We start from the raw sequence: 16,589 nt of genomic DNA on the forward strand, positions 1-16,589 counted from the left end.
AACTTCTCGCACAAAGATTTTTGCGTTATACGCTCCGTAACGCACATGTACCTCAAATACGAGTAGCCTCTCGCCGGCTAGCGTCCGCAGGACGCATCCGCATTTCCACGTGCGCGTTTGATCAGTTTAATTAAGTGCTTTAGAGGCACTTAGAGGTATCGTTCGCACAGTCGATCAACATTTCAGCTAGCATTTCTCTTTCATCATGGCGGGACGAGGGAGGGGTCGCGGCCGAGGTGGTGGGATGTCATTTAATGTGGAACAGCTGGGCTTGACAAGGCAAGAAGCAGCGCTCACACTGTGCGCGCAGCCGCCGCCAGCATTCCCGGTGAGTTGCACAGCCAAGCTCACTGCAGTGTCGTTCCTGCCCACCAATTCCGCGCGCTGAACTCAATACGTAGCTAGTTAGTCAGTATTCGGTTACGTACCATGTCACATTTCTGGCTTATAGAATGCTGCCGCCTAACTGAGTTACGTTTTTCAGTGGTTCACTTTTCGCAGCCCCTAGACTTTTCCCCAGCACCTCTGGTGAATTCGGAAGAGAACACATATCTGGCCGTGCTCCTTCACGAGCAGCGCAAGAACTTGCTCGCTTCCAGTTTCAACATTCTTCCCTGCAAGCCGCAGCAAACTGTGGAGAGGTACTCGGACCGTTACCGTGTGAAAGCACCCGACGTTATCTACGGTAATTTAATCTTCCAGCTCTGCTGAGCCGTCACGCATGACGTGATCACCGAGTGTATTCGTGATTGTGCTCTGTATGTGGGGTCATATATTTATCTGAGTGTGTAGAACTCCCTTTGTCGCTGGATCTGCGGAACAACAACAAAAACGCATGACGTATACCTTGCGTGAAGCTTCGTTTATGTGGATATTGAAGGAGTTCGTGGGATATTACGCCCAGGAGTACGTACAGTAGACGTCCAGGGAGAAGATAGAAACATGTCACTTACACTGCACGCTGCTTATGCGCAGATTTTGATTACTTCCCAACGGAACTGAAGATTTCCAAGAAGACAAAAAAGGCGGAAAAAGTCGGCTGTATCTGGAGGAGGTGACAGCATAGCGACGGGAATCGACATACAGAAAAAGCTGCAAGTGCGTGATGTACAATAATATGTTTTTGTACCAAGCCTGCTGATGGGATGACTGCATGCATACACAACAAAACAAAGCTCATTGTGCTGTCGCTTCCTGTTCAAGTGCAAATGATAGATATATCTCGCATTGACAGCTGGGAATCGTAGTGAGCAATTGCAATAAAATACTGAATGCCGACTGGCTGCATCCGAAGGTATACAAAGGCACCAGTCGTTCTCAAGCGTGCATTCTTTATTTGCTAATTATACGCACGTTCGTGTGGTGCTCCATCTGTAGTGACAGTATACTGAGGAAGCAGCAGCCTGTGAACGCAAACTTTTTTTACCAATCAAATCTCAAAGTGCTCAAATCTCAAAGTGGAGGTGACGGTGTTTGTGGTGTGCACACAGATAAAGCACTGCGAATTTTGATGCAGTTAGTTAGCCCCAACAGGTATTTCGTAACAGTTGGGCTGTCAGAATTTTATACATTCAAACTGCTGAGCCGTTCTGATGCTCTTATGTTAAATTGAGGTCATTTTATTGGACTGCATTCCAAAGTTAAGAAATGTGCCTATTAATTTCAACCACATCCATTATTTGACAAATGCAGGTTATTTGAGCCAGTACAGAAGTACCAATAGACATCAACTGTACAGTACTCAGCATATAGGATGCACTAATCACGCTTTGTGTTAGCTAGCACTTCTTGCATCACTGGTGAGTGCTGGGGCAGACCAGTGAAGTCACAAGTGCCTCACAAGAGCTCTTAATTGTATGCTACAAAACATAAGCCCAGGTAGCCTAACGCACACCGTTGGGGCAAAAAGTAGTGGCAGCCATGCACTCCAAGTATTGTTTTCAATTGCTAAGCACTGCACAGCAAAGTTGCCCAAAATGAAATCTTTGGTGCATTCCGCTGCATTTAGATGTTTGTAATGCTACAGCTCATAGCAGCTTAGGATATGACACTCAGCAGTGATGAGTTACAGCATTAGGTAGCTTTCCCTGGTGGTTGATGCAAAATGAATGATGGCCATCATGATTTCCATTCCGTCATTTGAAGAAAGGGCGAGAGAAAAAAAGTAATCAAATTACCTCAGATAGGTCCTCGCAATTTCCTACTGTCAAACTGAAATGCTGGGATACTTGTCGTGCTTTCTACAAATCGTGAAAGAAATCTGCATTGAGACTACTGCACCTAGACATATTTAACATCTTTCCTGTGGGGCAGTTCATGGTCATCCTAATGCACCGAGTAAATGGGATGTTGTCATGGTTTGCTGTAGGCACTTGAAGAAAAAGAGGCTGGAGGAGGTGACAGTGGTGGCGAGGGTGAAGAGGAGCCCGGCGAGAAGAAGCCTAAAGAAGGAGACGACGAAGAAGAGGAAGAGGGAGCCGAGGAATTGGATGAAGAGGAGGAGCTTGAAGAGGTAACGCATTGCTGTCCCATCACACTGACGGGACTATATACATAGTGTGTGTGTTTGTGTTATATTATGGAGGTGCTGTACTTTTGTGATCTATCACTTTTGTTGCATACTGATTGCTATACCGTGACATTGAGAGCATGAGAGCAGACATGACCAGTGTCTGGTCGCTCTCTGCTCAGCCCGACAAATGTGCAATTTCAAAACCTGTAGCACACAAAGCAAAAAGTCCTTAAACCTTAAATGCATGAAACCAAGGTGATGAAATGAATTATGGCACTTTTGTTGATGGTCGACCGTCGTCTGTTTTGGACATGTGCACGAATGTACCCGAAGAATTGAGCAAAACCCAGCATAGCATCACAAATATCAGTCACCGCCATGCATTGGTTCAACAGAATTCTTGTAAGTCAGTTTTATGACACAGAACACCCACATACTTTTGTAGAATTCGTAGCAGCGTGGTGGTAACTGCAAGCAGCTCCAAAAAGTCTGCTGGCTGCTTAAAATTTGTTGTAGTAATCCACTCAACGAAAAAAAAAAAGCTTTCATTTGCAGCAGCAGCACCCGCTAGTTGTGGTTGCCTTTACTGGGAATTTATCCTATTTATCAGAGGATCCAGAATAGTCTTTTTCAGCTTTGGGATCTTCGAGAGCACGCGCTGTGATATCCCGAAACAGTGGTGACATCTTTTTTCTTGCCGATCGTGATCGCTAATTGATATCGTACAAGCCTTGTCAGTGACATCCATTTCCTGAAAATTGAGGTTGCTTGCAAGATAAGCGAGATGTCATTGTGTTTAGCGCTACTGCCTCTACAGCTATTTTTGTTTGTCACTCGACACACAACGATAACAAAAAAAAATGCCAGGCCTGCATGGGAGATGCAGCACAGTCACAGTGAAAGTGGGAGGAGCGGCCTTTCTAGAGCCCGTTGTAAACAGTCTTGGGGCGATTACTACAACTAGGGTACCCACTACGCTGTAAATCAACATAATTTTGTGAGGTAAGGAAGTAACCACTATGCCATCCATTATTCATCATTCTGCGGAGAAGCGAGGTGCCCTCTACACATCTGTAAGGCATTACGTGCGCTTTGTTAATGGTGCAGCTGATGACGATGAAGAATTATGGCTCAGACTTTTGTAATGGGTGTGAAGTAGAGCTGTGCGAATAGCAAAATTTTGGGTGCGGAGCGAATTCGAATATTGAAGTGCTAGTGCGAATTGAATCGAATATTTTTTGAATATTTCTCGAATATTTCTCGAATACTTTTCGAATACTTCGAAGCAAAATTGCAGAAAGAAAAGTTAGAGAGAATTCCTAAGCATATCCTTATGAGATAGCAACATGAAAGTGTTTCGTTTTGCTAGGTTGATGAAGCGCTGGCGGGGTGGTGTTTCATAGTTGTCTTAACAAGAATGAGGCAATGTAGAGCCGAATTGTATTTATGTACATGATTTCGTGCAACCAAAGTGTTGCCGACAACACTTTACACGTGATAGGCAGAGATGCCATTTCCTCAGCCTCTCCTCCTCTTTCAACTGCTGTGGAAGGCCAACCGATGTGGCGGACAAGGGTGTGCTCCCTTCAAGTCCGTAGTTCCAAGTCTGCCTCGTAGACGTCGATACATAAGAACATCTGAAATTTTGGATGCTAAAAAGCTTTGGCTTCCGATTTTTCGGACTTCCTGTCCAAATTTAAGGTCCAAAACAGCATTGATTGAGCCCCCCACCTCTGCCACATCTTTCATCTCCATGTTGGAACCAGCGTTTTGTTGAGTTAATACATTTGCGACCGTGGCGGAGCTTGAAAGGCAGCTTTGCCGCAATACTGGGATATGATGAGGTGAAGCATATTGAAAATCTAGGGACCACTTCCAATCGGACGTTGACTGTGTCTTGGCTAAGTTCGACCGTAACGGATCTTGAAAGGCAGCTTTGCCTCAATACGAGAGTGTAATGAGGTGAAGTATATTGAAAATCTGAAGGGGTCACTTTCAATCTGACGTTGATAGGGGTGTGCGAATATTAAATTTTTCGAATACGAATCGAATACGAATATCCACCTTCGAATATCGAATCGAATATCGAATATCAAAGGAAAAATGCCTCCACAGTAACAATATTTTATTTAACATGTAGTTATTTGAAAAAAAAAAACATTAACAGCCTGACTGGCAATACAACATACACTGCTATCTCCAGAACACAATGTCCAGGCTAGCATAATGCACATCACAACACAAGCAAATATCACGGCACAATGAAAGTAATGACTAGATGTTATCATGAAGAAATATGAGTTGCTCCACATGATCAGGCAGCAGGCGCTCCCTTCTAATGGAGACACCCCCCCCCCCCCCGCCACTGAAAAGGCACGCTCGCTTGGAACTGAAGTGGCTGGTATAGGGAGGTACATGGGGCAAAGCTTTGCCAGACTGGGGTATCTGAAGGTGCCTACAGTCCGCCACCAGTCACATGGGTCACTGTCTTTCTTCAGAAGCGGTCCCGCATAGTGAACGAGTGGTAGTGCGGCACGTTACGGCCGCATAATATTGAAAATGTATGGTTACATGATCGCCAACAGAGCTGCACGTCGGAGATGCACCAGCAATAAATCATACGTATTGGGGCGCTCGTCGCAGGCAGATATCGTGCCTCCGTGTACTTACGATGTTTATCGCTCCTCTCGGCAACGTTTTACAGCGAAAGCTGTTATGAGATCATTTCACCGGCCGTTTTTGGCGCCGTAGTTGTCCGGCGCCGCCGCCGCCGGTGTCCGTAACCACTATTGCTCGAAATAAAAAAAAAAACGAAATAAGAAAAAAAACGAAATAAGAAAAAAATTCTAGGATGGAACGAGGTTCGAACCTGGGCCCTCTGCGTGGGAGCCCAGTATTCAACCTCTGAGCCATGCCGGTGCTTGAAACTGCTTTGCAAAAAAGGTCCTATACAGGCTTCATGTCGGGAAGGAACCACATTAACATATGCAATATAGTGCGGTAGAAGAGTAAAATAAACACAAAGCGTCGGACAACGCGAATTCTGTAATCAGGCGTCACACAATGCGAATTGCGCAACGAGAAGGTTGTTGAATGCTTCCAACCCATTACAAAGGGTTCCGCCATAATTCTTCATCGTCATCAGGCACAGCATCAACAAAGTGCGCATAATGCCTTACATGCGTTTAGCAGGTACCACGGCTCTCCGTAGAATGACGAAAAATGGCATAATGCCTGCTTTCCTACTTTTCAAAAATTACAATGATTTATAGCATAGTGGGTTCCTCGCAAGTGCACTTGTATTAGTTGCCAAGGAAGCCCATAAGCGCATGATCCATTTCCTCGGGGTCTCAGTAAAGTTCTTCGCCCCCCCCCCCCCCCACCTCTCTCTCCCACGTCAACGTATGTTATACAGCATGGCAGGAGAGGGACATAGCGACCGGGCGTCACCTAATGCAAATTACATAACTGGTGGGCCGTTTAAAGCTTCCAACCCATTACAAAGGGTTGAGCCATAATTCTTCGTCATCAGTCGTCGCGTGAACAAAGTGCACATAATGCTTACAGAAGTGTAGCTGGTGCCTCGCTTCTCCGCGGAAAAAATGTGAAAAACTTCACAAAAAATGTGATTTATGGCGCAGTGGGTACCTTGCTAGTGTACTCCCCAAGAGAGCTTACAACGGTGCTTTAGAAACGCCGCTCTTCCAGCTTTCGCTGTGACTGTGCTGCGGTTTCAGCGCAGGCCTGGCGTTTTTAGATATACGAACGCAGCAGAAATGTGGAAGACCAGTTATTTTATGCATGATAATCGAATGGCATATTCGAATTTTTCGAATATCGAAGTTATCGAATATTCGAACCTTTTCGAATACACGATTTTCGAATCGAATACGAATATTCCGAATGTAATATTCGACGAATATTCGAAACTTTCGAATATTCGCACACCCCTAGACGTTGACAGTATTTGTTTTTGAGAAGTTCGAATAGTAAAATTCCATTGCGAATTGAATCGAATAGCAAACACTATTAAAAAAATATTCGAAATTTCGAATATTCGCACACCCCTAGTGTGAAGCTTTAAACCACCCGCTCGTTACGCAGTTAGCGTTGTGTGACGCCTGGTGTTATTTTACTTTTCTATCACGATATGCTATTACATCTGTTAACGTGAGTCCTTGCCCTACATGATGCCAGTATAGGGTATTCTTGCGAAGGAGTTTCAGGCACCGGCGTGGCTCTGTGTTAGAATACTCCACTGCCATGCACAGCGCCTGGGTTCAGATCCCGCTTGATCCTGGATGCTTCTTCTCATTGTACACGATAGTAGTTACGAACACCGGCAGCAGCGGTAGACAATTACGTCACTGAAAATAGCTGTTGTAATCTCATAACAGCTCTCGCTGTAAAACACCAAATCGGGCACTGGCTCATGGATGGGAAGCGCGAGATGCAGAACTACTCTGGTTGTAGAGCTAACAATACAAATGCACTGGGTGCCTGCATGCATGCTTTCCCTCTCTCCTGCTCCCGAGGTGAGAAGGAGACCACTTGTCCTTGCCCTCTTAACCGCTGCCGGAAAACACTCTGCTCTCCAGCATGTGGCACATGATTTAAAAAATACATTCACAAAACCTGTGCATAACTCAGCCGTCTGACCACTACCACCAGCAGAAGTATAGATTTATTGCCTGGTTTTCTATGGACAGGAAGGTACAAAAAGTTAAATAGTATACTTGGTTATTAAGAGAATTTCGTTACGTCGAAGTTTGTTATACGGAGGTTTAATTATGCATACAATTCTTCAGAGCATCAGATGAAACTTTGTCACCACTAGTGTAGCGTGCAAGATAACTTACATGTTGAATGAGTTCTTGTAATAAAAGGCTGGAAGCGGCATGTCATTGTCATCATCCCATGTGAGAATTGTGGTGGCAACGATAACTTGTTTTGTCGCACTCTTTTGATGATATTGACAATGAAAACTCGGGCAGTGGGCTGCTATGAATGCTGTGAACACGATTTCATATCAGTTGTACTGCGCAAGCAATTTACAGACTACTTTTCTTTAAGAAATGTACACATGTATGCATTAGCAATCGATAATACAATGATCATTCATGCTGAACTGCCATTCTTGCTTGAAAATGTTCCAAACATAGGCTGGTAACACGCTGTGTTTTTAGTGCATTAACTGTCTTTAGTGTAGCCAAGACACACTGCAGCCAGTGGGGTGACCACTCTCGACAGGCACAGTCATGCTGACCAGTCAGTATTGAAATATCCAATTAAGGCAAATTTCAGTATCAAAATAACAAAAGTTCTGGCTCATATGATGCATGGACAGTGGCTTGGACTTTTCTTCAGTATCAAGTTAGCTGGAATTGAAATTACGAGGGTGTAAAATTGTATAGGGAACATTTAGTTGCAGAATCGAAGTCGGTCTGTGCTTGAGGCATGTCCACGTAACAGGAATCCTAGGACTAGCCTTGAGATAGCCATCTCCAAAATGTCCAGTGAGATACGCTGGCATTCCACAGTTCTTTGCGAGGTTAACTGAAATACAAATGCTGCAACCAGTTTTTTTTCTAGATTTTGAAATGCCCATTTTTTTCTACAACATTAACATTCTTTGAGGGAAGGCACAGTTTTATTTCATTTACAACTCTGTGAGCCTTGAAAGTGCACATTCAGAAATGTTCTGTTAGTAACATGGTGTATATTAAAAGCTGGTGAACTGTCTGAATTTGGAATTCCCTGTTAGCTTGTTACTGATCATCTGCACTGTTTTGCTATGCTTTCAGGAGACAGACTACATTAATAACTACTTTGACAACGGTGAAGGCTACGGCGATGACGAAGATGACAATTTGGACGATGGTGCTGTCTTTTGAGATACACTAGTCCTCATTATTTATTGAAGAGCATGTAAATAAGATCTATTGGCCTGTGTTGCAGGGAACTGTCCCAAGCACAATAAAAGTGTTTGTTTTAGTTATTGTCTTGGGCATCATTTGCATCATATTATGGGGAACATAGTTGTCTTACTGATAAGACTCGCCACAGAAATATGGTAATGAATGTAGGCATAGGGGCCTAAAGCGTTGAATTGTAAGGTGCTTTGCAGACTTGTTTTAAGAGTTAATTATTATGTTGAAAGATTCCCTGAAATGGTTTTTTGAAATTATGTAAGCGGTCAGGCTGCAGCTAGATTAAATTATTTGCACCAAAATTCTGAGCAGCATATATATCTGTTTCCTAATATCCCAGAGACTTCACAGGGGTGCAGATGCACAGCAGTACGGCAAAATCCGCATCAGGAATAAGCACTCAATCCAGTATTTACTCCACAATGATGCAGCAAAATAAATAGATTTTATTCCTGTTGCTGGACCACCTCTCTTCACAAAATGTCAGTCGGATGATACAGTTTTTGTGTTCTGCTGTTCAAGCTTGCTCGTCAGAATGGAGTCCCAAAGCAAAAGCTGTTTTGATATAGTGTTCACCTGAAAAAGGAAAACCTTCGTTAGTGTTTACACAACAATATTAAAGAGACAGCAAAATATATTAAAGTTATGGAATATATTTGGTAATAGAAGTCTTGTGGATATTTATGAACAATTTTTTTTCGATGCATTTTTTATGAATGGAGTTAATGGCAGTAAACCGCAGCCCCTGCCATGGATTCACAGACTTCTCTTCATTTTTGTACGTTAAGCTCTGCTACAATGTTGATGTGCAGCTACATTCTGCCAATCATAATTCTGAGCTTCGGTGTTCGGCTTCTGAAGTAAACTAAGGTAAGGTTATAGTACCGTGACACTTTTTACTGGTCACAAAACTTCTCCATCGCACTATGGGAGAGCTTCAAATGCTGCCAACTGTCGCCACACCGCGGCGCTACCATTAGCAAGAAGGGATTTCACAAGTGTCGGGGCGACTGGCCAGTTGAATGGCATAGTGTTTCTGCCTCTGATGTGTGCTCTATTTCTACCTTTGATCTTGTGTGGGGGAACTCAAATGGTCATCAGATAAAAGAATAATGTTTAAGACTTGCTGGGTGGTATACTGCACGTCGCTCCGGCTGTACAGGGAAAGACAAAAAACTGTCGTTTAGTTTACCCAGTGATGCTGAAAGGTGGAATCAATCTAAATGGGCTACTCTCCATCAAGGAACAAGGAGCTTCTTTTTCAGCTCTCCAAATGTTTGGACGTGTGAAAAGCAGTTCCGCAAGTAAGATGTCCTTTTTAGCGATGTCCTTCACTACGGCATCTCTCATAATCATATCGTGGTTTTGGGACGTTAAACCCCAGATATTATTATTATAATCTTAGCAATAAGTGTATCACACAAGGCACTGTTGTCACGAAGCACTGAAGAGTGAAGTGAAGGTATGCACAAAAGTATCGGGCTTTTTTATGTCTGTGCCAAAAATAAAATATTTAAAAGCTGCAATGAGTTGTAGTTACTATTTCGTTGTTTGCTAGGCCGAAGTAAACAGTTCAGTTTAGTACATACAGCAGCTTGCGAAAGACTGTTCTTTGCCAGTGAACCACAGAGAGCAGCCCTTGTCCAAATTTTTTCCAAGTGAAGGCACAGGGGGTGGTCATGGCCATGAAAATACACTAAGGAGCCACTCGTGTGCATTTTTGTGAGAATGACCACATTTCAAGCCTTTAGCATGTCCACAAGTATTCTATAACATTATTGTGAGCTCCAGTTCAGAGCTGTTTATGTGCAAACTAGTATATATCAGAGAGAGCCTAGCCATGTGTGCATGGTTGTTTTTCAAAAAACCTGGTAGAGATGCACTGCTGTCCATGCCATGCTGACAGTAGCAAAAATGCTACAGTTCGCCAGATATCTACAGGGGTAAATGTATAGCTAGCCGAAGTTACCATTTTGGGAGGGCTTCACAAGGGTTCCACAGTTGCTCTCAATGGTGTTGGTACTCTAACCTTCAATACACACCGCAAGGCACCACAATGTAATTTGTGAAGTAAGATCTGTTGCACATATTTAGGTGGCGTAAGGTAACTGTTCTTTCATGTCGCAAATACATCGTCATAAAAGAGCACCGTCTCGTCACTTGAGCATTCTGCAAATTTCACTGAGATGTGTAAAGCCCACCTCAAATTGTGTGGCTGCCTACTCGTAGGTCAGACACCAGCTCCCTCGTGCATGTAAGCTGCGGTCTTGAAGCACACTGAGAGCGTGAAATTAGGGGTGGCCCAAACAGCTTTAACGGCTGCAAAACTTGAGCACGATTGAGAACTGCTGCAACCAGATGGGAATACAGCCAAGAAAGACTGCGCTTCGCTTAAGTGCCCCGATAGTATATTGCCTGTAAGCGAGGGGTATGCCAGAATGTGAAATAGTACCAATGAAAGGTGAACACAAAGCCATGTAAGCGTGTCTTTGCCGCGGAAACCCCAGAAGCCGCTGAAGCAAACCTTTGAAAGCCACTGAAATCAGAGCCTTCTTCTCTCCAAAGGCGCCCCCAGAGGCAGCTTCTGTCCCTACAGCGAACTTCGCCAGATGTTTCGAGACCAGTAAAAAGGTATTAAAATACTCTGGTAAGACTAAGTTTTGAATATTTTACATCTTCACTACAACAAATGGAATAGGTTGATGTTAAAACATGACGAGCGATTAATGTTTGTGCTACAGTAAATGAAATGTATGCTTTGGCAAGCCATAAGAGGTGTGTGTAGCACGGGTTCCATCTCGGCTCGCGAATCGCTGATGGGAAAAAAAAATTTGAGACTACAACCATGTCATTTCATATGTAGCTCAGGCAGGCTGCTTACGTTAAGTCAAGTGGTTTGTTGCTGATTGTGAAGTATACTTTTGTGTCACTCCATTTCAAAGATTCGTAGTTTAGCTCGAAACTTTACCAGAAATCCTGTACGATGCAGAAAGAATTGATGCATACCAGGTCATTGTAAGTTGCCAAAAGGTGGTGCAGGTTCCTGGTCTGCTCATCAGCCTGTTCCTAAAAAGAAAAAGAGCGTGGAATTGTTGTGTAGTAAAATGTAAAAATTCTGTGAAAAACTGAGGTTGAATTGTTCAAAATGTTGTAAACAAACTCCATACACAAGCCACTGGTGAACAGCTGTCATGTGTCCAGTAGTTCTACACATAATTAACAGTGGAACTGTTCAACCCTTTGCGGTCCGAAACCTTTTCCCACATTCCGTCCGTTCTGGTCCGAAACTGAAAGACTCAAAGCTCAAGTAAAAGAAGTTTACTTACTCTTTTACAGATGGTGCATAATGAAGTGAGAAAACGTGCGCGTGAACCAACCGCGAAATAACTTTTCCAGCAGTGCACGACCACGGACTGCTGCAGCCATGTTGCGTTGTCGGGCAGGGGCCGACAATGGACCGCAAAGGGTTAAGCTTGCAGTAAGTCCACATAGCATACGCAAAAACTCAGTTGAGTATACACCACAGGAATTGGGGGGCAAGCCCCACTACCGTGTACAGCAGGTGCGAGGGAAAGCGAATACATTAGAGAAAGAGAGTGAAGCGGAGGAGAGTGATGGAGAGCGGTGGAGAAGGAGGTTCGAGTCTGGGGTGTGAGAGAGTAAATAAAGCCTTGTAAAATGAGGAATGCTGAGGCGAGGAGCCAGGAAGGAGGGGGGAGGCGAGCGTTAAAGAAACCCTGCAACACTTTTTCAGCATGGTCAGAAAACATTGCCGGCTGGTAGTCGAGGCTCCTGAGAACGTGAGCCAAACATTATAGTGCAGCATGCGGCCTGGAATTTACAAGTAATTCTCAAAGTCAGCTAAAAATCGCTCGCTCTCCTCTCAACATATGATGCCATAAACCCAAATGCCTGCGCCAGAAACACCAAGTCCACGGCCATTGGCTGATTTGAGCATCGCCGTGAGCTACATAGTTACTGCAGTCACCGTAGGATCCCTCTAAGTGCCCGCATGCTCGCTCGCGATCGCACTGAAAGTCAGTTGCAAGTTCGAAGGAAAAAAAAAAAAAAAACGTGCTCAAGGTCATGACATGCACTGACGAACGGATGTAGCTTCTTGCCCCCTAGTTATCCCCCCCCCCTTTCCCGCTGCGTAGCTTTCAGCATGCTTGCTGGTACGAAAAGGAGAGAAAGCACTCAAAGTGTGCAATAAATCCCTGTAACTCCACTCGTACTTGACGGATTCTAAAAACTTTTGCGGCAGTGAAGCAATCAACTCCTTTAATGAAGCCATTTGATGATTGCTTGTAAAAGTGTTGCAGGGCCCCTTTAAGCGAAAACTCTGCACAGTGAAGTGGAAAGGAGGAAGGGAAGGAGGATGAGAGGAGAAGATGAGAAGTAGCGAGGAGGAGGAGAAAAAAAAAATAAAGCGAAATAATTTTTTTTTTTGCGATGCAGGATCGAACCCGGGCACCCGCGGTCTGAAGGCGAGTGTCGTAATCACTCGGCTATCCAGACACAGTGGCAGAACAAGCATTTATGGGAACCATATGATTGCATTGTTATGGGCGAGAGAAAGAGAAAATGAGAAAGAATGAAAGACAGAAAGAAAGAGAAACAGAGAGAGAAAGAAAGCATAGCATAGCCATGTACAATAAAGTATAGCGAGGGGGTGGTAAAGGGAAGTAAAGGTGAGAAGGAGAGAAAGCAGGAGGAGGAGGCCACCAGCTCCGCTGTTTCCGCAGTCTTTGCACCGCTAGTATGTAGCTGCCACAATTTTTTTGTACAAAATATAACCTAATGATACTTTAAGTACCATTTCCCAATTGTAGAAGAACACAACAGCCAACGCTCAATGAGAGATGGCAAAAAAAACTTGAAAGAATCTGCTACCTTGAACTAGTAGACATGTGTCAAATGCAAACAATCATGAATTCAACATACCTGTTGCTCAAGTTGAATAGTAGCAAGTGCTGATACCTTGCCAATGTGAGTTGGTGCATCTAAAGAGAAAGAAAAATGTTTGACAAAAGGGAGAAGGTAAAGTGCATGCGTCTTGGTCACCTTTGATGTGAGTACTGTCAAGGACCGGCTTGAGATCCTCCATCTTTTGGTAGGCAGCGATCACTTGTCGGATTCTGTCTTCCTCTAGAAAGTAATACAGCATACCATAAGGACATGTTTGTTCTTCGTCTTGAGCTAGACTATGAAAAATCTTCACATAATGATAAAAAATAATCCCAATGTTGAAATAAGATTATGTGTGAATTTTAAATGGCACTTCTGCACACACAACTTTTTCTACAAAATGAAGAGAACTTCAAGGCTAGGGGAAACTAGCCGAGTTCACAGTTCCATGGTCAGGTACAACTTCAGAAGTCTGCAGCATTCCTTCCTCAAAGGTGGATGCACACAAGCCTGTCCCAATGGGAGTGCACTCCAGAGTGAATAGGGAGTTTTGAAATAAGGGCCTCAATCGTTTCGGGGCCCCAAAGAAATAGCGTCGAGGCCACTGCGCATGCACGTGACCTTAACAGCATTTGGGTTTTGTGTTGGGTATTTCTCGAATTTAGTGGGAGCGCCAAAGCCTGCCCCAAAACCTTTGTGTCAAGCAAACATGACGGCTCTTGACCCAGACTAGGGTTACCTAGAATATAGGAGTGTCCAAAGCGCCACAGACACTATTAGAAAACTCTTAGCTCCAGCTTGACCCAAAGCAAGCACACGGAAAGGGTGTTGGGGCCCCAGACTTTTGGGGCCCCTATTCAAAAACTCCCTAATGTCATGAGCCAGACAGCTGGAGACCTTGCTTTCAGAGAACATTGCCAAGTGCGTGAGATGGACTATTTCTTTAGTCATGGAGGCGATTGGCTGCTGCGCTTTGGTCATATAGGTGGGGCCATCTTCAGAATTCTTTAGTTGTATCCGACTATACAGCACCTCAACTTTGTAGTGCACGACACTTCGTAAGATGGAGACCGGCCATAACCAAGTGTGTAACTGAGCTATCACGAAGTTTCTAGCGCCTATGTGCAAATTATGTTTACAGCAAAGCCTACTGGAAGCACTCAAAAACATTGTGTCGCTTTCGCAGTTTCCTAAAAAAGGATGGCTGATCCCTCCGTCATAGCAATCGGTATAACACGAAAGTGGAACGCGTCGTCACAGAAGTAGTTAACTGTTTATAGTGCATTGGTATATGAGAGCTTGTAGAATGTCTATTGTTGTTTGGCAGATGTAGCACCACTTGATGCGGACGCACCCAGGTTGACGCCTAGTAGCACAACCCTGCACCAAGGACTAACGCCCATGATCATGATTTAATCCTTGTGGTAGCTGAAGTTGTCAAGATATACCTGGACACCGCATATGGTGAATCTCACGCAAATATGGCATCCACAAGCACATAGTTAACACTGATACTCGATATGCACTCCTTCAAAGCGTCGTGAAACGCGAAGAGAAACACGACGAGCCTTGTGCCTTCCCTCTAGCCTGGCTTTTAATTCTCACAGGGCGAGTGGGGAACGCGGTGCGACAGCTAGGCGAATGTCACAGAGCTATTTTTCTATATGGATGGACGCTATGAGCGAGGCTTGGCCTAAAGCCGCCACCTTGCGGTGTGTTAAAGCGTTCAGGAAATTACACTTCTCCAATTGGAAACGCGCCGAATGGGATGGTCGCAGCAGTGGCGAGTTGCCGGAGCTAATTGCAGATGCAATGGAAGTTTTTTTTTTGTTTTTTTTTTCGAGCCTGGTGGCACACGTCACTGCCCTGTTATAAAGGGGACGCTCATAACATCCATCCATCCATCCATCCATCCATCCATCCATCCATCCATCCAAGAGCACTGTGACAGGAAAGTGTGAAAGATAAAAGGCGCGTTCATGAAGGCTCCATTATGTGCTTGGCGGTAGCTCAGTGGGCTAAACACCCGCCAGCCATCGTCGGGGTCCTAGATGTCGTGGCTTCGACTCCTGGACTCAACGGGACTTTTTCTTAGCCATCTGATGACGTTCATTTTGCTGACGTATTTCCATGACGGAAATACGTCATGAAAGGCTTTGTCGACCCCGGCATAAAACACTTTCGTGTTAAAAACGAAAAAGAAAATTTATGGGAAATGTTGAGCAACTTTCGGGTAATGCTAAGGGTGACGTTTTGAAACCTTATGACGCGGATGGGCACTTGCGATCGCGAAAAAGCCCCGATACAAATTAAATTTCTCGTCCATGATGCATTTTTATGAATTTCCTTTATGCATGATCCTTTATGCATTTTAATTGCGCACATACGCCAATCGCGATCAGGAAACACGATCCCGATCAAAATTGTACCGCGTGACAACCGTAATTTTATGTCTAAAGCGGGCTAGTGATGTGCGAGAAATGTTTCAAAGTAAGCGAAATTTCTTAATGCAAATGCTTCAAAAAACAACTTCGCTAGAAATTAGGTTGTTTCTGCAAGATTGATCAATTAAATCATGCTCCATCTCTTGGTTCCTCGATTGCGAAAAGCACGGACGGGAGGGCTCTTTATTTCACTCAAGTCAAAGCACTCTAATACCTTTACAACCTAGACTACGGTCTTGATCGACAGAGCGTTAAAATTTCCCGGCAAACAGGACCTACCTGCTAGAATGAGCTGGAGCTTGGCACCCTCTGTCAAATCAGCACGGTCCTGGAATTCGGCGTCCAGGTATCTGTCGAGCTCGTCAGCTGGGAGGTTTACAAACACGCATGGTGACCCTCTAGCGATCTTCAACAAAGAAATATCGTCAGCGACGTACTTTTTTTGAGCACCGACAACTTCTCCCGAGACGCGACGGCAGCCTGGATTTTCGTGTGGACGTTCAGTAGCACTTCCTGCAACCACAAGAGCTGGTGACGAGAATGGAACTAGTTTAACGCGTAGAAACGTTACCGTTATGCTAGATTTGTTAGGCGGTTCCTTCGTGGCGTCGCAGTCTGTCAGCCGCCGTTCTAGCTCTTCAATTCGCTCCTCAAGCATTTTCAGAACTTCGGGCGTAGCCATGTTTACCAGCAGACGAATGCGTATCACACGATAGACAAACTACTAATAAGGCAGCCTAGTGATTTCGGTAGGTGACCTACCGCCACCTACTGCCTTCACGTTTTCAGTTACCT

The 16,589-nt window shown here is 44.4% G+C and overlaps 2 protein-coding genes across 2 annotated transcripts; one reads left to right on the forward strand and one right to left on the reverse strand.

Moving 5' to 3' along the window:
• Window positions 1-77: 77 nt before the first annotated feature.
• Window positions 78-8,505, forward strand: LOC119388385 (DNA-directed RNA polymerase III subunit RPC7-like). The gene is given in 6 exon segments (XM_037656093.2): window positions 78-328; window positions 502-685; window positions 976-1,037; window positions 1,039-1,098; window positions 2,369-2,512; window positions 8,317-8,505. Coding segments are annotated over 6 exon segments (663 nt in total). The 5' UTR covers window positions 78-205; the 3' UTR covers window positions 8,407-8,505.
• Window positions 8,506-8,874: 369 nt separating this feature from the next.
• On the reverse strand, window positions 8,875-16,516 carry LOC119388386 (dynactin subunit 3). Its single transcript, XM_037656094.2, has 7 exons — window positions 16,366-16,516; window positions 16,232-16,307; window positions 16,074-16,160; window positions 13,507-13,590; window positions 13,387-13,445; window positions 11,449-11,508; window positions 8,875-9,018 (listed from the first exon to the last, which is right to left on the reverse strand). Exons 1-7 carry the CDS (start codon window positions 16,474-16,476, stop codon window positions 8,926-8,928), a joined length of 570 nt encoding a protein of 189 aa, XP_037512022.1. The 5' UTR covers window positions 16,477-16,516; the 3' UTR covers window positions 8,875-8,925.
• Between the last annotated feature and the right edge of the window lie 73 nt (window positions 16,517-16,589).

Source organism: Rhipicephalus sanguineus, chromosome 3 (genome assembly GCF_013339695.2).
Source record: "Rhipicephalus sanguineus isolate Rsan-2018 chromosome 3, BIME_Rsan_1.4, whole genome shotgun sequence".
NCBI lineage: Eukaryota > Metazoa > Arthropoda > Arachnida > Ixodida > Ixodidae > Rhipicephalus > Rhipicephalus sanguineus.

What these genes read in the sequence shown, in the direction of transcription:
- LOC119388386 (XM_037656094.2), bottom strand. Translation starts at nt 16,476, where the DNA reads ATGGCTACGCCCGAAGTTCTGAAAATGCTTGAGGAGCGAATTGAAGAG. An exon ending in CTAACAAATCTAGCATAACG is followed by an intron (nt 16,308 to 16,365) that starts GTAACGTTTCTA and finishes TTGTGGTTGCAG; the next exon opens with GAAGTGCTACTGAACGTCCA. An exon ending in GTTGTCGGTGCTCAAAAAAA is followed by an intron (nt 16,161 to 16,231) that starts GTACGTCGCTGA and finishes TAAACCTCCCAG; the next exon opens with CTGACGAGCTCGACAGATAC.